At 44.0% G+C, this 23,399-nt stretch overlaps 1 protein-coding gene across 1 annotated transcript in view; it reads right to left on the reverse strand.

Moving 5' to 3' along the window:
* LOC129696870 (peroxidasin homolog) overlaps nucleotides 1-23,399 on the reverse strand; it is a 217,670-nt gene that overhangs the window by 150,536 nt on the left and 43,735 nt on the right. The window contains exon 2 of the mRNA XM_055634944.1: nucleotides 600-671. Coding sequence (XP_055490919.1) covers nucleotides 600-671 — 72 coding nt within the window. The remainder of the gene's footprint in view (nucleotides 1-599; nucleotides 672-23,399) is intronic.

The raw sequence follows: 23,399 nt of genomic DNA on the forward strand, positions 1-23,399 counted from the left end.
ATACGATCATGAAGGAAATAGATAGCATAGATGTACAGTCTTTTACCCAGTGTAGGGAAATCAAGAACCAGAGGACATGGGTTTAAGATGAGAGGGGAAAGATTTAATAGGAATCTGAGGGGCAATGTTTTCCACACAGTGGATAGTGGTATATGGAATGAACTGCTAGAGGATGTAGTTGAGGCAGAAACTACAACATTTAAAATATATTTGGGCAGGCACAGCGATAGGAAAGGTTGAGAGGGAAATAGGCCAAATGTGGGCAGTGCGACAAGTGTAGATGGGGCACCTTGGTCGGCATGAGCAAACTGTGCCGAAGGGCGTGTTTCTGTGCTGTACGACAGAGCCAGAGCCAGATGCTGCTACAAGGTAACAGTGTTAACATTGCAATTTACATTTCACTCAATGTTACTATAAAAGAGCATCATCTCAGATCACATTGAAGCGCCAACTAACAAAAATCAAGTCAGTACTGTGGCTGCCAGCCGACAGCCTGAGGTCACTCATGGAAATTGTGAATCACTGCCACCTCTCTCAACTTACTGGCAGGAGCAAAGGAAAGAAAAGCTGCTGAGAAAATGAGAGAGAAAGGTACTCACAGTGTATTGAGGTGCTTCAAACGTCTGAAGGCTGCAACTGGAATATCTTTGATTTTATTGAATCGCAAATCCCTGATTGAAACAGAAATTAAAAAAAGGATCAATCATAATTAATGGATTCCGTCTTCAGATCATTCAACTTTATGAAACTCTGCAAAAACTTCAAGCAATAATTTCTAACAAAATAAGACTTCTTTCTTCCTGTTCCCTTATCTATTCATAATCTGGCTTTGAAGAGCTGCAAATATGCATTCACAGATCACAATGAATGCAAGTCAAAGAAAGAGCAAAGTGTAAGACATTTAATACAAATATAAAACTTCAATCAGGCAACTAGATATTTTGCAGGTCCATTTCTGAACAGAAAATTGAGGACTGAAGCTTGAAAACTTAATTCACATAGTTCGAAACCCTCTTTAAGAATTGTTGCCAAAAAATGCAATAATGGTCCAGAATTCTGCTAGATTCAAAAGGAAATGCAGCCCTGTCACCGTGCACTTCACATCAACAAAAACCAATGAAAGGACCATGTCAGTTTGTAATAGCATCCAGCTGTGAGGTGGCATTCACCCCATATTACATCAGACGGGAGAACTGGATGGTCATGTCAATTTTTACTGTCTGGACAGTCCAAAAATAAGAATCCAGACTACTGATTAAATGATTCAGTGCATGATTAATTAGGGGAATTGTAATCCATCAATAACTGAGGTTGTGGGAAAATGGTGAAATTGGCAAGGGAGCGAGACACGGTGCTTGAGAAACATTTAGATGGTTGAATGATTCACAGGACGCCACACATCAATGCCAAAAACCAGAGACAGTGTTCATCACAAGGAACAAAATGCATCATATGAATTAAACAAAAAAGTGCTGATCATCATATGATTTGGGCCAGTTTTTGCGGAAAATAATTTGCCGGAAATCACATTTCCTGTCCTTGAGGCCGATGGGTCACTTCTAATTGCTTAAATACCACTTGACTGAGGTAAACAGAAGAACAACCAGAAAAAAAAAGTATTTTACACAGTTGGGCCTGCAAACTGAATAGGAAGAAAGTAAAAAGGTATTTTCCAAAAATAGAGGGAAAAGTTCTCATTGCATGCAAGGGAATTAATAAGATTCAGTTATTGAAATCCTGACTCTCCAATATGAGGTGAGCTTAATGTCCTTAGGATGTCCTTAATCCAAATTTATTTGACAGGTTACATGCTCATTTCCAAAGCTACTGACACTGATCTATTACCTGGTGCATTAGCATGTGAGGTTATAGGAAAGGTGTTGTTCAGCTAGAAAGTATGCAGAGAAGATTTACCAGGATATTGCCAGGACTAGAGGGCCTGAGCTACAGTGCGAGGTTGAGCAAGCTTGGACTTTATTCCTTTGGGGCCTGTTTCAAGATGGCCGACAGTTGCCGCCTGTTTCCGCTCTGTATCTCCAAACTAAACTAGTGTACGGGGCAATCGCTGGTCAGCGCGGTCTCGATGGGAAGGGCCTGTTTCTGAAGTAAAAAGGGAATAGTTGAAGCAGGGAGAGGAGGGCGAGAGTTTGGGGCCTGTTTCAAAATGGCCGAATTTTGCCTCCTGTTTCCGTGCTGTATCTCTAAACTAAACTAATATACGGGGCAATCTCTGGGCGCAGGCAGTAGCTGTTGTATGCATGGATTTTATTACAGCTTTCGATAAGGTCAGGTCTGAAGAAGGGTCTCGACCCGAAACGTCACCCATTCCTTCTCTCCAGAGATGCTGCCTGACCCGCTGAGTTACTCCAGCTCTTTTGTATCTATCTTCGGTTTGAACCAGCATCTGGAGTTCTTTCCTACACTTTATATAAATTCACAAATTGATAGGAGCAGAATTAGGCCATTCGGTACATCGAGTCTGCAGTTGTATAGGGCTCTGGTGAGACCACATCTGGAGTATTGCGTACTATTTTGGTCTCCTAATTTGAGGAAGGACATCCTTGTGATTGAGGGAGCCCAGCGTAGGTTCACGAGATTGATCCCCGGGATGGTGGGGCTGTCGTATGATGAAAGATTGAAAAGACTAGGCTTGTATTCACTGGAGTTTAGAAGGATGAGGGGGGGTGGGGGGTCTTATAGAAACATAGAATTATAAAAGGACTGGACAAGCTAGATGCAGGAAAAATGTTCCCAATGTTGGGCGAGTCCAGAACCAGGGACCACAGTCTTAGAATAAAGGGGAGGCCATTTAAGACTGAGATGAGGAGAAACGTTTCCACCCAGAGATTGTGTGAATCTGTGGAATTCCCTGCCACAGAGGGCAGTGGAGGCCAAATCACTGGATGGATTTAAGAGTGAGTTAGATAGAGCTCTAGGGGCTAGTGGAATCAGGGGATTATGGGGAGAAGGCAGGCATGGGTTATTGATTGGGGCTGATCAGCCATGATCACAATGAATGAAGGTGCTGGCAAGAGCAGAATGGCCTCCTCCTGCACCTATTTTCTATGTTTCTATGAAACAGGAGGATGAGGGGTGATCGGATAGAAGTGTATAGGATCCCGAGAGGAATAGATAGGGTAAATGCACAGAGTCTTTTACTCAGAGTTGGGAAATTAGAACCAGAGGACATATGTTTAAGATAATGGAGAATCAGAATCAGAATATCGTTTATTGTCATTTGAACATACGTTCAAACAAAATTACGTTTCTGCAGTCATAACAACAAACAACAAAAAATCAAAACACACAATTTAACACAATTCCACACAAAACATCCATCAGAGTGAATCCCTAAACACCTCCTCACAGTGATGGAAGGCAAAAATCTTATCTCTTCTCTGTTCTTATTCTTCTCCCGCAGTCAAACTGCTGCATCGAGCAGATCGAGGCTCTTGATGTTAGAGCCCCCCAGCGGGCGATGGTAAGTCCTGCGGCCGTTTGGCCCCGCTCCGGGTCCATTTAAACCCCTTGATTTGGGCGGGCGAAGTTTGCCATTGCGGGAGCTCCGAAAAGCGGTCTCCCACCAGGGACCCGTGAGCTCCTGCTGTTACCGTCCACAGGGCCTGCAGCCGAAACCTCCAAAGCTCCAAAGTCGGGTCGCAACCACGCGCCACCACAGCTCCCCACGCTCCGAAGTCGGCCAGCTCCGTGATGGTGAGTCCGCAGGCTCTGTGACTGGAGCCCCAGGTCGATTCCGGTTGGAGGCCGCCGATGTTAGGCTCAACGACAACGTAGACTCGACAAGGAAAAAGTCGGGTCCCCATACAGGGAAGGGATTAAAAAGCCCCCCCCCCACATATACACAGCAAAAAATAATATAAAAAACTAAAACCAAGACATCCACTTAACAGACAAAAAGAAAAAAAGACAGACGAACTGCAGAGGCCATTGCCGCGAGCTCATACAGGGTAACGTTTTGTTTAAACAAAGGATGGTGGATGTATGGAACGGGCTGCTGGGGGAGGTAGTTGAGGCAGATACTGCCACAATGCTCAAAAAACATCTGGACAAGTACATGGATAGGAAAGGTTTATAAGAATATCAGCCAAATGCAGGCAGGGACTTACGTAAATGGGGCATGTTGGCCAGCGTTAATCACACTCCCATTTGGAAGAGATTGGACTAATTAGGGACAGCTAGCACAGCAAGTCGTATCTTACTATCCTGATTGAGGTTTATTTTTTAGGTGACAAAGGAGATTGAAGGTAGGTGGTAGATGTTGTTTACATGGATTTTAGTAAGGCTTTTGATAAAGTCCCTCATGGACGATGCACGGGATTCACAATGATGGTCATATGGATTCACAACTTACTTACTCGTTGAAGAAAGAGGGATGTGGTGGAAGGTAGATATAATGGGTCGGGGTCTGTGAACAATGAAGTTCCACAGATCTGTGTTGGGACCTCTGCTTCTTTGTGATTATAGATAAATAACTTGAATGTAAATGTGGATGGGCTGTCGAGTAAATTTGCTGATGACATCAAAACTGGGAGTTGCAGATAGTGAGGAAGGCTGTGAGAAGATATAGTGGGGCATAGATCAGCTGCAACAATGGGCGGAGAAATAGCAGATGGAGTTTAATCCGAACAAGTGTTAGGTGTTGCACTTTGGGAGTTTGAATGCAAGGGGTGAGTATAGTTAACAGTGTTGACATGCGGACAGATCTTGGAGTCCATTTTCATAGCTCACTGAAGGTGGTGGGACAAGTTGGGAGGTAAATATACTTGCCTTCACTGTTAGGGCAATGCTCTATAAGACTTGGCCCGCATTTGGAGTATTGCCTGTAGTTCTGTTTGCCTCATTACAGGAGGATGTGGAGGCTTTGGAATGAGTGCAGATGGAGTCATCCCGTCACCCATTCCTTCTCTCCAGAGATGCTGCCTGTCCCGCTGAGTTAAAGAGTGCCCACGGTAGACTCACGAGTCACTACGGTAAACTCACGGGCTACTACGTTCTTACGAGTTTAAAAGTTTAAAAAATTTCCTTCAAGAGGAAATTTGACTCGTGGAAATCTTTCATCGTGTTGAAAGATTTTCAAGAGTTAACAAGTTTCCCCGAGTACCTGCCGTTAGCGTTACGAGTTCCGACGTTCCCATTACGTTAATTCTACGTGATTACCACGAGTTTGATTTGTTTTAAACTCGGGATCACTCGTGGGTGGACTCGCACCATGAGACAGGGGTTTAAGATTGCCAATTCACAACTGCACAGTCCTTCTGAAATAAGATTGCTTAATAGTACATATTTGACAATGCTCCTGATGAAAATGAGTTGAGACTTGGTAACACTAGAAGTGGCATGAGTTGCTAGTACAGTTAAGAATATACTTCCTAAAAATTGATGGAATTTCCTTGTTGTGAATACTATTCTCAAACTTTCTGCCTTTGTGTAGAATTTCTCTCATTCGCCCTGAGCTCCATAAGGCTATTTTGTGTTTGAGCCACGCCTTTTGGTGAATATTGATGGTATGGAGTACAAGACAACAAGACAGTCTGAAAGGTATCAGTGAGACCACTCTGATTAACTATCATTGAAATGATCATTTACAACAATGCGTTGTTGTAAGGAACTACAGATGGTGAAAAATCGAAGGTAGACAAAAATGCTGGAGAAACTCAGCGGGTGTTTCCCAGGCAACATTTCGGGTCGAGATCCTTCTTCAGAGTGGGTCTGAAGAAGGGTCTTGACCCGAAACGTTGCCTATTTTCTTTGCTCCATAGATGCGGCCTCACCCGCTGAGTTTCTCCAGCATTTTTGTCCACCTACAACAATGCTGTTGGTTTAGAATAGTCATGGGGCTTTGGATGGAAAAAGTAAGCTAATACTGTCATTTACAAGATCAAGACAAAGAACAAATGTAATATCATTGGCAATTAAAAATTGACATGGAAGCGTACACTGGACCATCTGTTGATCATCCAAAGTCTTGGCTGACAGATCAGACACAAACGATATCAGAGATTACTTCAAAGCATTTTGTTTAATTTTTACGTACACACAGCGAACATATGTGGATGATATAGCATTCTTCACCTAATGTAGTAGTTTCCTGTAAATGTTGACAGTTTGCAGATGTAAGTATACCAAAATAAGGTTACATTCATTTTAACATTGCACCTCCATAAACAAGAGGATTAAAAAGATTTCATTCAAGCAATTGACATTTAATGAGGAACCAATGAAGGCTCCCAGTGCCGAGAACCATGCACTATGTGAAACCAAGAGAAATAGCATTCAGCATCTCATGGGTCCGATGAAATCACTTTGAAGCTCTTACCACAATGTTTGGAGTTCAATCCAATTTCAGCCTTAAGATGAAAAAACAAATTGTAAGTACTGCACTCAAAATAGATAGCATATGGCCAAACAAGATTCATAAAATGGTCTGTATCTAATAGACTGAGTCAAATCAAAACCAGCTACTTGTATCTGCAATTTCAAGGTTAATTTAAACTTACTGTAGTAAGCCAATATTTTAGCATGCTACAAAACTTCACTGATGTCTTATGAAGGGAAAGTTACATAACTGAAAAAATTGCCAATTACCAAATTTTGCATTCACATGAAGGCATACACCAACAATATATATATATTTTTTTAAAGGCCTAATTCTGGTATCAAGTACAGGTTTCTTGCATTTTTTAAGTTTTTTTTTAATGTCTGCTTCTATAAATACCAAAACCAAATTAAACTACTGTATTTTTAAAATAATGAATTTATAATTAATAATAATAATAATTTATGCCCATGCATGGTTGATTTATGATTTTTGTTTAAATTATGCACTGCTTTTCAGTAATATAACCCTCTTGTAAAACGTAAGGTGCCTATATTTGAACGGAACACAGTTTGAAGATTGGCCTCAATCTGAAACGTCACCCATTCCTTCTCTCCAGAGATGCTGCCTGTCCTGCCGAGTTACTCCAGCATTGTGTCTACCAACACAGGATCTGGCCCTTCAGCTCACGATGTTGGTGCTGATCATTAAGCAAATTTAAACTAATCTCATCTGTTTGCACATGCCTGCATGTATCCATTCATTTCCTGCTTGTTCATGTGCCTATCTCTTAAATATCACTATCATACCTGCACCCACCATCTTCCCAGGCAGTGCGCTCCAGATACCAGATGGAAGTCTGAAGCCCACTTGGGTTACACTTTCTGGGAACACCGCCTTTTTTTAAACAGGTTGTATAAAAGAAACTTCCAACTGAGTTGGGCCTTTCACTGCACAGAATCAGTGAAAATGGCAGAAAACTGCAAAAATCATTTATTTTTTGCAAATCTGAATCTCGAAACCTAAATGCCTCGTACATCAATAAATAATTTTGATGATAAGGTATTATTAGATCTCTGGGCTAATATTACATACAGGAATATTACCAATTGGCTGACAAAACCACCACTTCACCGTACCCAAATACCTTCCCGATATTAAGCATATAATAACATTAAGATGGTGTTTTTGATTATTAAGCAATCAGAAGATTTAATTTTACAAAGCCAATTATCCTTCTCTTCAGCCTGGTTGGACACCGTTATTGCTGTATGACTACACACTGCTTGTCACTAGAAAGCACATGGTCTAACACAAAAGCCTTGCTCCTCCAAATCGATTTGTCAATTTATTTTTCAACAGGGAAACACCAGACTGCTTTGTGATTCAATACGAAGCTTGGCCAAGAGCCAGGTCCAACTGGGATAATCTAACCTTCCGAATCTCAGCCCATGACCTTAAATGTCTAAATTGAAATTCCCATCATCTAATTTGCATTTAATACGCTGAGATTAGTGATAATGTTACCCGTGATATGTTACAGGTTTGACCTGGCGAAAACAGTTTTAGTCACTTGAGATATAACCCACCACTGGCAATCAACTTAAAATGTAGAAATCTAAAAGAACCATATACACTAAAATACATAAAACTATTTGTTCATTCGAGCAGTATTTAAGAAAGTTTCATCTTAAAAAGAAAGTAATCCAGCAAGCACAACATGCAGGAAGGGACTGCAAATGCTGGTTTGTACTGAAGATGGACACAAAATGTTGGAGAAACTGAGCGGGTCAGGCAGCATCTCTAGAGAAAAGGAATAGGTGATGTTTTGGGTCGAGACCCTTCCAATTATTAGTTGGTTCATTGACCATCATGAGGAAGCCTCCCCCAAGCAAACACTGGAATTTTTTCCCATGATTTCATAGGCATACCATTCATTATTAAATCGCTTTAAGGAAGGGCTTCACTTCTCTGCAACCGGCTTCTTTCTTCCTACTGCCTTTCCTTTTTCTAGAATTACACCATAACAACTAGGTTGAAACCAAAGCCTCCAGCAAGTTCTTCAATGACAACATTCTGTGCTTTTCACACTTTAACAGTAGGGAAACTAAGTCAGTGGCTGTTAGCCTCAAATCACTCAAACTTTTAGTGTCGGTAACATTATCTGTTCAGTTTTTTCCAGTTATGTGCCAGCTCTCAGCAGTTGTTTAGACAAAGTTCACTTCTGTATAACATCAGCTCTTCGAGCCACACATGGTGATATGTTACACCAAGTTGCTGATGTAACTAAAAGGGCCAGTGCTTCTTTGCCTGAACACGAGTCTACATACCGGTTTCAGAAATAAATCGATAAAACACTGCCAAGCTACGGCAGGCAAAACAGACACATTTGGGGGTAAATTTGCTTTAAGTGAGTAGCTCAATACGAAAAACAGCCTCATGATAGGGACCTTTCTAGTCACGGAAAAGATAAACATTAAGCAGCTGATTTAATGCAGGCTGACGAGTGACCAGAGCAAGAATTCTTTGGAGGTCGAAACCTGACAACAGCATGGTCTGTTCAGACAGCTTGCTCCAGTGAACTATAATGGACATGGAACAATATTGGTTTCAAAACTACATTTCATTCCTTCATAAGTAGAGCCTTAGAAAAACAAAAAACCTTTCAATATAAACGGTGCCAGAAATCCTTCTGGTTCCTTTACATCCCTGACAACGACAATAATCCAAAGCAGACTCCAGCAAATCCTATTATCCACAACTTCATCCGTCATCCCTGGATTCTATTCTCAGCTTTAAATTTCAATGCACTGATTCATTTGTACCCATCTATATTTCCATTTTGTTACCATTCGGTCAATTGAGTCTCAATGTCAGCACACAGAACAATCACACAACCCCACCAATTTGCTCGGTAGACCATTCCATCAAACTCCCTCCCAATTCTTTCAATCCACTGTGGAGAGAGAGACAGAGAGAGAGACAGAGAGACAGAGAGAGAGAGAGAGAGAGAGAGAGAGAGAGAGAGAGACAGAGAGAGAGAGACACAGAGAGAGAGAGAGAGAGAGAGAGAGAGAGAGAGAGAGACACAGAGAGAGAGACACAGAGAGAGAGACACAGAGAGAGAGAGAGAGAGAGAGAGAGAGAGAGAGAGACAGAGAGAGAGAGAGAGAGAGAGAGAGAGAGAGAGAGAGAGAGAGAGAGAGAGAGAGACAGAGAGAGAGACAGAGAGAGAGACAGAGAGAGAGAGAGAGAGAGAGAGAGAGAGAGAGAGAGAGAGAGACAGAGAGAGAGACAGAGAGAGAGGCCAGAGAGGAACAATCGCACGTTATAACGCGACGCTGGGGCGGCACCTGATAGCAACCCAAGGTCACGACGAACCATCGGTTCTAGAGGGCAGCGTGTTGGTGGGGGAGGCGCGAGTCACGGGGTCGTTATCTGAGTTATTATTCAAGGCCGGGCAATGCCTGTGTCAGCTAGGGAGTAGGGAGCTGTATGCAGAAGAATAAACACGTCTAGAGCACACACTTGTGTCCGACTAGTTTTTGGCTGGATTCCTGCCAGTCCCCGCCACAACGCTGACTCATTCAGACCCCCCCCCAGTGCACCCTTCTTCACGGCAGCCCTGTGATGTCTCAGCTCAGACATTTGGAGGGATGTACCCGGTAATAACACTAAGAGCAGTGCTGGGCCGCCGTGCTCCCCGACTCGAATTGCCTTGACTCCTAATTGACACACGCTCCGTCCTGCGTTGAGCTTGCTGTGGGCGTGAAAAAATCTCATGGTGGGCCGGATGTGGCACGCAGGCCATAGTTTGTAGACCCCCCCCCCCGATCTAGACCAATGACGGTCAGTGGCCTTGCAGTGCAATTCCCAACAAGCATCACACCAAATAAGTTTGTTCTTATCAACATTTATTTGGAAGAAGTTTCTGCTTAGCCAGTGCTGGGGGTGTGGGGCAAACCTCTAGACAACTGACACACAGTGAAGTGAACAGATGAATTGGCTGTGAGGCAGAGCTGGTTCTTCCCAGAATATGTGCAAAACTACAAAATATAGACAAATAAGAGTCAGTCACTGAGTTATAGTATTATAGCAATCAGAAACGGGCTGTTTGGCCAAACATGTTCATGCCACCTGAAGATAGATGCAAAAAGCTGGAGTAACTCAGCGGCACAGGCAGCATCTTTGGAGAAAAGGAATGGGTGACGTTTCAGGTCAACACCCTTCTTCAGTCAGTCTGAAGTGTCTCGACCCGAAACATCAACTATTCCTTCTCTCCAACAATGCTGCCTGTCCCTCTAAGTTACTTCAGCATTTTGCGTCTATCTTTGGTTTAAACTGGCATCTGCAGTTCCTTTCTACACCATGCCAACTGAGCTGGTTCCATTTGCCTGCACTGGGCCCATATACCTTTAAAACATTTCTATCTATGAACCTATCCAATTATCTTATTAATGTAATTTACAAATGCCACTTCTCCTGCCTCTGGTGGACCATTCCACATACTCTGCAAAAAAAACTCCCCCATAAGACCGTTAATTTTTTCTCCTCTCACGTAAAACCCATGGCCTGCATCTTTAGACTCTCCTGCCCTGGGAAGGTACCTGTGTACAACAACAACCTTATCCGTGCCCCCTGACAATTATGTAAATCTCGACAAGGTCACACTTCAGTCTTCTTCGCTCCGGGTAAAATAGTCTCTCATTACAACTCAAGCCCTCCAATCAAAGAAAGCAAATATTTGCAGCTAATCCACAAAAGAAATATTATTTGTTGGGGGATCATTCCTGAAGGAGGCAAAAGGGAAAGAACTGAGTGTTTACAAGGATGTTGCAAGGACTCGAGGGCCTTGGCTATTGGGAGAGGTTCTGTCTTTATTCCTTGGAGCCAAGGAGGAGGGTGATCTTAGCGAGGTGTATAAGATCATGAGAGGAATAGATAGGGCAAATGTGCAGGGTAGGGCAATTGGGAACCGGAGGACATTGGTTAAAGGTGAATGAGCTGCCAGAGGGGGTAGTTGAGACATGCACTAGCACAACATTTAAAAGACATTGGACATGTGTACGGAGAGAAAAGGTTTAGAAGGATATGGGCCAAACATAGACAAGTAGGACTAGTGTAAATCGGGCATTTGGTTGGTGTAGGCAAGTTGGGCTGAAGGGCCTGTTTCCATGCTGTATGATTCTTTACCTCAGAATGAAGAGAGAGAAAAAGGCAGACAAGATGGGGAAAGAGAGAAAGAGGTAAATATTTATTGCAAGGGAAGACAATTTAAACACCATGGAAGGAGTGTCGCTCAAAGTTTCAGTGATGAGCAGTTAGGACATTGGAAGCAAGACAAGTCTGACATGAGGGTAAGAAACAGCAGAGGAAAAGAAACGCGTGTCCGAAAATATCTCAGAAAAAGGATGGAAGAAAGGAGACAAAGCTGCAACTGATTGACTAATGGCTTCAAGTTTGGATAAGAAATCCTCACCTGCAGTCTCAATTAATGGCGAAAATAAGTAATCTCCAAAAGTCACTTGTGAATCAGTTAAATTGTCTCTTAAATATTATGAATTGAAAGGTTACACAAATCTGGTATGCAAGCTTTACTGTGAATCAATTCCAACATAAACCTTTATCAATCTTAGAGTTAACATACTTCTTTGAACATATGCGCACACAGAAGCCAATAAAAGTCAACAAAAATGTCATAAACACAGATGTTAAGTTACTTTACAATTCCTTTGTGAACAACTATCTAACATTGGTTGCTTCATTATATTTTCTCTAGTTCAAGATTCCAACTTGGGGCGACCAGATCACACAGAGCATGTCAACCTGCCAAAGGTTAGCCTCTAATGTATCTAATGTCCAGTCTTCATTTACTCCATGCAGAATGATAAGAAATTATACTTGATTAAGAATAGCAATTCCAGACATGGTAAAGAGAGAGGAAAGAAAGAACTATCCCACCAACAACCCTAACATTTTGCATTTTGAACTGCAGGCTGGTCATCACTACTTGTTGAGGCACTGTTCTTAAGTGCTCTTTAAAAATGTGCATCGTAATTGCACAGAACAATGGACAAAAGCGACTTTTGTTTCACTTTCACAGACATGGTGAAATAAACGTTGGGACCATGCACAATTCGACTCCAAATGTTATTCTTCACGTAACATTCAACAAGACCAAGCTGTTCTGAAGTCAGAAAGAAACCTGCTTCAGCTCAAAACCTCATGTCAGCATGACCGATACCCAGCCTGCACTGATTTAACCAATGCTCATGTCAATTTTATGGTTTTTGGTCACAAGAATCATAGACAAAGCTGTTCCTCATTCAACAAATTATCGGCTAAAATACAATGCATTCTCATGATATTCTGTTTACTTATATCGTGAAAATTATTTCCCCAGGTATTAACGTTGAAAGATTACACAAACAGCCATTTCCCCATGAGATGCATGTTGCACCATCACCAACATTTATTCATGTGCCATAAGTAGTGGCAACATTTAAAGATGTCTAAAGAAAAAGGGAAGTAAGTTGGTCCTGTCCATTTAAATCTGCAGCAGTGTTTGGATGAAAGCACTCGCATCCAGCCATGGAACAGAAATTAAATAGCTTTTATTTATTCTTTAAGTTCCACATATTAACAAATGCTCACACAAAAAATAACTGTGTGCTGTGTACGTTCCAAACTATATTCCAGACGAACCTTGCTTGAAACATTATTTTTGATTTTTTAAAGAAAAGGTCATAGGACATGGGCCACACTGACCTCAATGCCCATTCCTTATCACCACCCCAGTACTAAGCAGATACATTGTGTAGGAAGGAACTGCAGAAGCTGGTTTACACCGAAGATAGATACAAAATGCTGGAGTAACTCAGTGGGAAAAAGAGCATCTCTGGAGAGAAGGAATTGGTGATGTTTTGGGTCCAGACTCTTCTTCAGACTGCATCAGCGTTCCTGAAGAAGGGTCTTGACCCAAAACATCACTCATTCTTTCTCTGCAGAGATGCTGCCTGTCTCACTGAGTTACTCCAGCATTTTGTGTCTATCTTATGAGCAGATGCATTGTAGGGGCAACCTTAGAGTGAGCAGTCTAAATATTTAAAAAAGTGCACATGCTCAAAATATAAAATCAAAAATATTGGTAACAATTCAGATCAGACTGCATCTGTGAAAAGAGAAACAGTCCACATTTTGGGTCTGTGAACCTTTGTCAGAACTGGGATAGAAAGATACGTTATTTTCAGTTGGAGAAAGGGGTCAAGGAAAGAACGTTCATGTCGCGGCCCTGTTTCCACCACCATGCACAAGAAACACAAGACAGACACCATTGTACAGATGCTGAGAAGTGTGTTCAACTCTGGCTGAACAACTTCTAATCTTGTGTGTGGACTCGATAAGAAGAAGTTGGAGAAACATGTAGAGCAAAGGGAATGTCTGTGATGAAGCAAGGCAAAATGATTTAACTTGACGCAGTTGAAGTCAAGTTGAGTTAAGCGCAATGTCGTACAGGTACGATGAAAATCTTGCTTGCAGCAGCAAAGACAAATTGACACAAATATACAAAAATAAATTATGCATGTTATACATAAATTACATTTAAAATGTCTCAAAAGGCTGCAAAAAAATCTCAAGACATTAATGCAAAACACAATTGGGCGGCAAAGCAGCGCAGCAGTAGAGTTGCTGCCTCACAGTGCCAGAGACCCGGGTTCAATCCTGACTACAGGTGCTGTCTGTACAGAGTTTGCACGTTCGCCCCATGACATGCGTGGGTTTTCCCCGGGAGCTCCGGTTTGCAGGTTAATTGTCTTGGTGAAATTGTAAATTGTCCCGAGTGTGCATAGGATAGTGTTAGTATGAGAGGATCGCTGGCCGGTACGGACTCAATGGGCCAAAGGGCCTATTTCCAGGGTGTATCTCTAAACTAATCTATGATAAAAAAAATTCTCAAGTAACAAAGAAAAATTAAGTAATGAACACAATAAAAAAAGTGAAAAATAGAAAATACTGGGATTTTTTTTGCTGGGCAGGTCCCAAAACCTTGCCATAGGTAACACGTTACACCAATGCCATTTAATGTGCCATTTGCCGTCCCATCACAGACATCCCTGGTGTTCTACACATCATCTCACCCATCTTTTCCTATCGAAAACTAACTTGTATCTCTTTCCAGTTTTAATAAACTATCACAGACCTGAATGAAGTATTCACTTTCCAGAGATGCTGTCTGATCTGCTGCCTTCAGCTTCCCCCCCCCCCAGGTGTTTTCTGTAATCTTATTATTAGGTCTCAAGTCACAAACAGTAAAACCAGTGAGGTTGGCAGATTTCCTCCTTTAATGTGCAGAAATGATGCAGATAGATTTCTGCAACACTGCTTGTTTCATAATTATCATTATTGATACCAGCTTTATATTCCACATTTATAAACAGGTGAAATTTACCATCTGCCGTGGTGCAATCCAAATTCGTCTCAGGCTAATGGTTAGCAGTCTAATAACATCCTCAATGTCCTATTGTATGTACTACCATCACTAGCTTTTTATCAATTTTTCGAGAGATACTGCAGCTGCTGAACAAGAGCCTACAGCAGCTGAATATTCCGGCATTTCAGCTGTACCACTCAATTTCAAATTATCGTTTGAATTTTTTTCCTCGCATCCTTTCATTAAAATAAACCTTATTCCTTTTCTAATTCCATTTAGAATATTTGAGCATGTTACTTTGGGCACTTCAGGTGCACAAGTGGGTATTAGCACTGTGGGAGTTGACGAGAATGCGGTGAGAATAATACAAGTATTGGATTAATGTAGGATAGTGTAATGGGTGTTGACGGTGGCATGGTCATGGTGGGACAAAGGGCAATCTTCTCAAAATCCTCAATAATCTCATCCACTACTTCCAAAAGAGTTTTGTAAAGAATTATGAAAAATAGATTTCAAGCAGGAATTATTGTGCGGAATTATTGAAAGGCTAACATCACATTATAGACTGTTCGTAACCTCTCAATACATCTACTTCCATCTTGCAAGTACATTAAAATCTGAGGAGTAATACAGTGCAATTTAACTTCCCTTATACTCAGAGACATGAGAATCTTAGTCATGAGATTTTTATATATCCTCAATCCATAGACTGTGGTCCACCCTCAGATCCTTGGCTCCACCAGGTTTCAGTGCGTTCCTCAGCACGTGCTGCTGCAGTTTGGAGTGGGCCTGTCACCAACATTCCCTGCGGTACATCTTGCAGTGCAATGAGACCAACAAGCCGGGGAGAGCTAAGAGCGTCTTTCACCCAGCTGGTGATCCTGATAGCACTTGACATTGGTCTCCGAACCTGGTCTTCCACAGGCTGTGGAAATAGCCTGTAAATCAGAAAGTCCTCGGTTATGGAGCAGTTCGGGATAAACCGTAACAAGAACCCTCGTTCTCCAGACCCTCTTCACAAATCCATATGCGGGCTGTCATCTCCCCTCCATAGCAGCTATCCTGAGGGCAGTGTGCATAGGACGCAAGACTCTGACGGTACAGGAAGGATCTCACTGGGAGGGCCTCTACCACTACCAGCCAAGCAAGGACCATCTCCATCTCATATATTTGCTAAGGTCCTTACCATGTTTCTTCGGATTCCCTAAATACTGCATTTCCAACAGGAAAAACCTAATTTAGCCGACCACTTTTCCAAAGTGAAGGAAACAATGCCCTGTTGATCACAGAAAGCGTAGCCTCACCAGCTTCACATCCAGCCAGCATTCCAGTGACACTTTTACACCAGTAGGGGATTAGTCAAACAATGAATGGCATTTTCTCTCAGTTCAGCGGGCCTGGGGACTTCAAAGGGGAAATGCAAAGTTTTAATTAGGTCTGTGAACTAGTACAAAAGGTGGGTCACAAGATCAAAGAGCACTGATGGCTGCTGAAGATTCCAAATGTTAAGAGGAAAAAAACCTCAGACCAGATCTTGTTTCATAACAGCAATATATATCAATGCTTTATTATTATTCTCGAGGACAATTAGAATTCAACTTTAATAAAAACTTGTGGCTCAAGTTAGAATTAATTCCACTCTCAATTTTATCATTAGCCTTATGTACATGATGCTAACTGTTCCACTGTTGTCTATGATGTGACATTATATAATTCACATTGAACAGAATTCCCCATTCTGGTGAAGCACCCAAGTAAATAAAAGCTCACACAGCCACAAAATGTCAGAGTAACACAGACAGCATCGCAGGGGAGTAGGAACGGGCGACGTTTCGGGTCGAGACCCTTCTTCAGACTTACACTGGAATAGCTTAAATGACACAGAAATACATCAATTTAAATCACTAATGGTACAGTGCATGTGGCACAAAATACAAAGTGCAGAATAGAGCAACGTCATCTCCTTGCTTTCCATATTGAATAGATCATTCAGCCGTGGTAACACCATTCTTGACCATTCAGTCATGAAACGCCAGTCTTTCATGTTACATCCAAGAACACTGGAGTTGCAGAACCAGAGACATTATTCCACAATCTGACATCATTCCACAATATATTCCTCTCAAGGGGGTGAGGAAACGTGCATGTAAATATAGTCATTGTAGTAATTAAGTGCGGGTAAAATGCAGCCTGAAGTCCAAGGGCTCGCTTTTTATAACTTAAATATTAATAATGAAGACATTTCCTGGCTTCCCCTCTCCATTCCTCTCCATTAACAACATAAGTTCTACACTGGGACATACCAACAAGGAGCACACACAGATCTGAGGGAATCAGTAAAATATTATAGCACCCTTTGATCACAGCGACACTGCTCAAGCTGTTCAACACAGTTAAACTTCTTAATGCTCTTAATAATAAACACGAGGGAAAATTGGACACATTGAAGTAACTGGAAGTGTTCGAGAAGGTATCCAAACAAACAAAGGAAATTAGCTTCTAATGTCGAGGAAAGGAATTGTGAATCCGAGTTGTGAATCTGTGGAATTCTCTGCCTCAGAAGGCAGTGGCGACCGATCCTCTGGATACTTTCAAGGGAGAGTTAGATGAAGCTCTTAAAGGTAGCTCTTAAGGGATATGGCGAGAAGGCATGATATTGATTGTGGATGATCAGCCATGATCACAGTGAATGGAGACAGGAAGGGAATTCCAAGAATGTTATGACAGCCTAAACCACCGTCAGATGCCAGTGTGGCGTGCCGGCTCGGTGTGTATGGGTGGTGGAAGCAGGGGTGCAGGAACAAAAAAAAACAACAAAAAGCGCACGTACCACTAGAACCCAGAGAGTGGTTTGAATATGGAACCTGTGGTACATGGAGCAGCCGAGGCAAGCAACATTCTTATCAAATAAAAAATGAAAGCAGGCTTATTGGCCCCTCATATTACTCCAGTAAGATTATGGCTGATCTTTTGCCTTAGAATCACTTTCGTGCACTAATCCCATTCTCTTCAATACCAACAACTCAATCAAATCCCTGTGCAGACAGATATTGAATGGCGGTGCAGGCTCAAAGGGCCGAATGGCCTACTCCTGCACCTACTTTCTATGTTTCTATGTTTCTAAGATCCTGCGAGAGTTTTGTATGTTTCAATGAGATCACAACTGCACTGTTCTCCACCATCTCCAGAAATGGCGGAAAGAAGAGTAGGAAATTCATTTACAGGTGTACAACCTTTTATCCGAAAGCCTTGGGACCAGACACTTTTCGTAATTCGGAATTTTTCGGCTTTCGGAATGGAAGATATTTAGCGTAGATTTTAACGGCTGGCTCAGTGGTAGAGTGCTCGGCTCATATCCGCAAGGTCGCGAGTTTGCGCCTCGATCCCGGCAGTTACTCGATCGCGAGTTTGAGTCTTCAATGTAGTTTTTTCTTGCAGAATAGGAGAGAATAGGGAGGGTTAGGCTGGGATCATTCTCTGTGAGATGATCTTAGTGCGGGAGACAAGTGTAGGAGAGGTGTACTGACTGTGTGGGCAGAACTTTGGAAGTGATTGCCCACCATTCTCAAAAGCCGCTGTGTCTCCCTGTCCCTGGGATAGCAGGGGGCGATCAAACAGCACAATACCCCCCTCCCCCTCCAACTCCAGAGGAGTCCGCTCCCCGATGGGCCGCTACGGCGACAAGTGGCAGTTCGCCCACAGCCCGAGCTGCGCCACCCCAAGAACAAGACGTACCTTGCACACCATCAGCTTCTGCCCCTACGGGGAGCGTGTTTCTCTGGAGTTGGAGCGGGGCTGGGCTGGAGTTGCTGATCTGGGATCTCCGTGCTTGCAGTGGGCCTGGTGGTCGGTGTCCCGATGAGGGGGCGCAGCTCGGGCTGTGGGCGAACTGCCACTTGTCGGGGTAGCAGCCCATCGGGGAGCGGCTTCTGGTGGTCCTGACGTCTCCGGCCAGTTTGCAGTTTTCCTCTGGAGTTGGAACGGGGCTGGGCTGCTGCTGGCTGTGGGTCTCTGGGATCTCCGTGCTTGCAGTGGGCCTGGGGGTCGGTGTCCCGTTGGTCCTGACATCTCCGGTGACTGGTACTGACCTGCTGGCATCACCGACGTGAAGACAGTGCAAAGCCCCCACGCCGGTGCAATGGGCGGGGAACTGGAGAGGGGAGGGAAGGGGTCACACACATGGCCGGGAAGCAGAGGGGTGTAGGTGGGGTGAAACTGAAGGGAGCGACAATCTGCTGCTGCCTGCCCGCTGAGTTAAAAAGTTCCCACGCAAGGCTCACGATACACTGTGTATCGTGAGTCTACCGTGGGAACTATTTAACTCAGCGGGCAGGCATCAGCAGGTTGTCAATTATTAACCCTCCCGCGCAATATACCCTCACCTTCTCTTTTATGAATGGGGATTTAGTTCCCCTTTCTACGAGGACCGACCGGAGGTTCCGCTGTCACCTCTGCGGGCCGCCCTCGCTGAACGTCTTCAAGAACCTTTCTTCAAGGACCGAAAAAATGTCCACTATTCGGAGCTTTTCGTTATTTGGAATTTCAGATAAAAGGTTGTGCACCTGTAATATGAAAATTGTCGAGGGATTCAACAATAAACAAGTAGAGGCAGGAATATAGATGGGCGAGGGGACAAATCGACATTCCCAGTGGTAATGTTCATGAGGGCTGATGCACAACCCAGCTTGATAAAAAGGCTAAGATCATGACTTCCAAATCACTTACTTCAATGATATTGCAGGATGGCTGATGGAGTTTGAAGGACTGACATAGAGCATGCAATAGGAAACTAAAATAAATAGATTTGCTCTTCCCAGATTTTTAATTTAATAGATATTTTCCCATGCAACTGCAGGAAATGCCATCTCTGTCCTTTCACCTCTTCTCTCCCGTAAAAGGAAAAGCAGTGAACATGCATTTCTTTCAATCCAGTGCACATCATTTCCTGCTCACAATGCAGTTTCCTCTACAAAGGAAATAAAAACAAACACAGATTGGATGACTTTGCGTTCAGTCCTCGGATATCTCAGAATTGTGTTACCTGCCACTTTAATTCTCCATCCTATTCCGAACTATGTGTGATGTCTTGCAGCCTTGTAATGTCATCCAATGCCAGCTCAAGTGACAACACCTGGGCAGGTTGTACATTCTAGACTCAATATCAAAGTCTAGAACTTTAGGTGACTTGTTTTTTCTTCTGTCTGTGAACTGGCCATTACTGCTGCAAGTAAATCCCTCTGCTATTGGCTCAGACTTCTTTTATTATGAGCACATGATGACCTACATCTTGAAACTTTTCACATTACTTTGTTTGCAGTCTCAACCTATCTATGCCCCATTAACCCCATCTGGGTTAATGGCCTATTTGACTTCCATGGCAATCCTGTTTTTCCTTTTCCAAGTCGAGGGTCTTCCACCTGAAATATTATCCGTTTCTCTTGCCATAAATTCCGCCCCACTTGCTGAATTTTTGTTGCATTTGGCTTTTCTAGAATTTGTCGGGATCTCCTCCCCACCCCCATTTCCAATTTTTAGTTGGATATGCACTAAAGGCACTGAAGGGGGTCAATGTTGCTTTTGACTGGTGCCGACGATGGCTGCCACGGTGTACTGCTCCTTTCTATTTTGTTTATGTTCATTTGTCGTCTGTGAAAATCCCACAAAGATCACTTTCATGAGAGAGGTACTCAGATATACGGTACCTCCAAACATCCTTCCGGATTTGTCCAACTCATTAGATTATTTGGACATACTTGTTGGTGGGGCTATGGCTCAAGGTCTTGAGACGGAGGAGGACCCGGGGGTAGCGCTCTGGGGCACTCGACCGACTCCGGTGACAAGGATTACGCACACTGCTCCCGTGTATATTCCTTGAAAATCTACATTCTCTCAACAACAAAGTGGACGAACTGAAGCTCCTGTGCCAAACAAACAAGCACTTCTCTCGAGCCACTCTGTGCTTCACCGAGACCCCCGGACAATACGCTACAACTGGCTGGCTTTCAACTACACAGAGCAGACCGGGAAGCGGACGCAGCAGGGAAATCAAGAGGTGGTGGAATATGCTTCTCTACTAACCAGGACTGGTGCAGCGACATCACAGTACTGCCTAACTTCTGTTATCCTCACCTGGAATCTTTTTTTTTTAAATAAATTGCAAACCCTTTTATTCTCTGACGGAATTTATCTCTTTTATTCTCGTTAAGAGTTTACCCCCCCCCCCCCACCTCTCAAGCCTGCGTACGTGATGTGCAAACGCAACGTGCTGACCAGGTAATGAGTAGAGAGTGACTTCCCAGACTCCATAGTCATTGTTTTGGGGGATTTTAACAAGGCTAACCTCAGCCGAAAGTTTCCAAAATACTGACATCATGATACCTGCCCCACCAGAGGGGAGAGAAAACTCGAACATCGTTATACTACAATCAAGAAAGCATGTTGCTCTGTTCCCCAGGCGACTCTGGGACTGATCATGGTTTAGTTCACTCTATTCCAATCTACAGGCAGAAACTAAAATCTGCTCAGCCTGTGGTCAAAACAATGTAAATAATGGACATTGAAAACCTACAGTCCTGCTTTGACTGCACAGATTGGAATGTGCCCAGGGAAGCAACCACAAGACTCGATGAATACAAGAACGGAACTCACTATCAAAACATGGAGGGGACGGGGACAACAATGTTTTGGCGGCTGCGCCCACATGCACACACTCACACACGCGCGCGAGGCTTCGGAGGCTCAATCCAGCCCTAAATGCAGCTCAACTGCCTGTCTCACCGGGTTAATCAACAGCCCTGTCTGGACTGACGGGATACCAGCGCTGCTTCTCCGCACTGGCCATATTTCCCGCAAGCCCAGGCAGGTTAACCTGGCGGGGATGTCGCCCACCTCTCAAAACATGGGGGGGGGGGGGGCATGTCCCCTCCGGCCCCCCCGGGTTTTCCGCCCCTGGATGAATATACACACACCATGACATCATATGTCAGCTTTTGTGAGGACAGTTGCACTCCCACTAGGACCTCTATAGGCAGGCCAAGTGCAAGCTGAGAAGAGGAATCGGAGCTGCCAAGGAACGTTGAGGAGCAAGTTCTCAGCTAATGACTCCTCTTCAGTGTGGAAGGGCTTGCAAGATATCACCAGCTCCAAGAAGAAAATCGCCCGCTCCTTGGACAACCATCAGCTGACCGATGACCTGAACGAGTTCTACTGCAGGTTCGAAAGAAAGAAACATAACGCCGGTGTACCCCCCCCCCCCCCCCCCCCTCCCCCACACCTACTCACAGCCCGACTCCAGTCGGGACCCTTCCCCACCCACCCCTCCCCAATCACATCACACCCACTTACAGCATGACTCCAGTCTGCAAAGACTGGGCCCTCGTCCACTACCCACCCCCTCCTTGCTGTCCAATATCAGTCTGGCCACCTCTCCATCACTAACCATACCAATTGAGGAGGCGGAAAAGCTATTCAGAGACAGAAAAGCCAGATATCTCCAGAACCGGACAACCTGACTGTACGAACATTGAATTCTTCACTATTTACTACGCCTCTCAGCTCCACTCCATTCCCCAGTCTCCCATTCCAGTACTCATCGATCCCTCTTCGCCCTTGCGCTCCGTTCCCAACCCCTAAACTCATAACTTTGGCGAGGAGGCTGAGGAGAGGAGCCCACGCAATACGCTTGAGAGGTAGAGACGAAAGAAGGAGATGCCAGGCAAGCTGATTCAGTGCGATGCTTGCAGTATGTGGGAGGTCAAGGACACCGCTGGTGCCTCTGGCTGCTACAAATGCGAGAAGTACATCCAGGTAGAGCTCCTGAAGGACTGTGTTGGGGAACTGGAGAAGCAAGTGGATGACCTCCGGTTCGTCCGAGAGACGGAGTCGTTCCTCGACAAGTCCTACAGTAAGATTGTTACACCTAACGTACTGGAAGAGAGAAGGTGGGAGACAGTGAGAAAGGGAAGGAAGCATGGAATGCAAACGTCCCTGGGTGTTGTACCTCTTGTGAACAGGTTCACCCACTTAGAAGCTGTCGGGACAGAAAACGTGTTTACACTGAGCAGCGGACTGGCTTGCGATGTGAATAGGGCTGTTGATCCAAAACCAAAAAGGCCTAAGGCAGCAACGCCATTGTAGTGGGAGACTCCATTGTGAGAGGTACGGACAGGGGTTTCTGCGGCAACATACGGGATGCGAGGATGGTGTGCTGCCTTCCTGGTGCCAGGATCCAGTATGTCACGGACAGAGTGCAGAAAATCCTCAAGGGCGAAGGTGAACATCCGGAAGTGGTACTGCATGTCGGCACAAACGATGTCGGAAAGAAGGGGATGAATATTCTGCAGCGTGACTTTAGAGAGCTCGGAAAAATGCTGAAAAGCAGGACCTCTAGGGTTGTTATCTTCGGTTTGCTTCCAGTTCCCCGTGCTGGCGAGAGCAGGAACAGGGAGATACGGGACCTGAACGTGTGGCTGAGGAACTGGTGCACGGGGCAGGGATTTAGATTCTTAGATCACTGGGATCTGTTTTGGGGTAAGGGAGAACTGTACAAAAGGGACGGATTGCATCTTAACAGGTGTGGGACCAGCATTCTGGCAGGCAGGTTTGCCACTGCTACACGGGTGGTTTTAAACT

The sequence above is a fragment of the Leucoraja erinacea genome, chromosome 5, assembly GCF_028641065.1.
Source record: "Leucoraja erinacea ecotype New England chromosome 5, Leri_hhj_1, whole genome shotgun sequence".
Lineage (NCBI taxonomy): Eukaryota > Metazoa > Chordata > Chondrichthyes > Rajiformes > Rajidae > Leucoraja > Leucoraja erinaceus.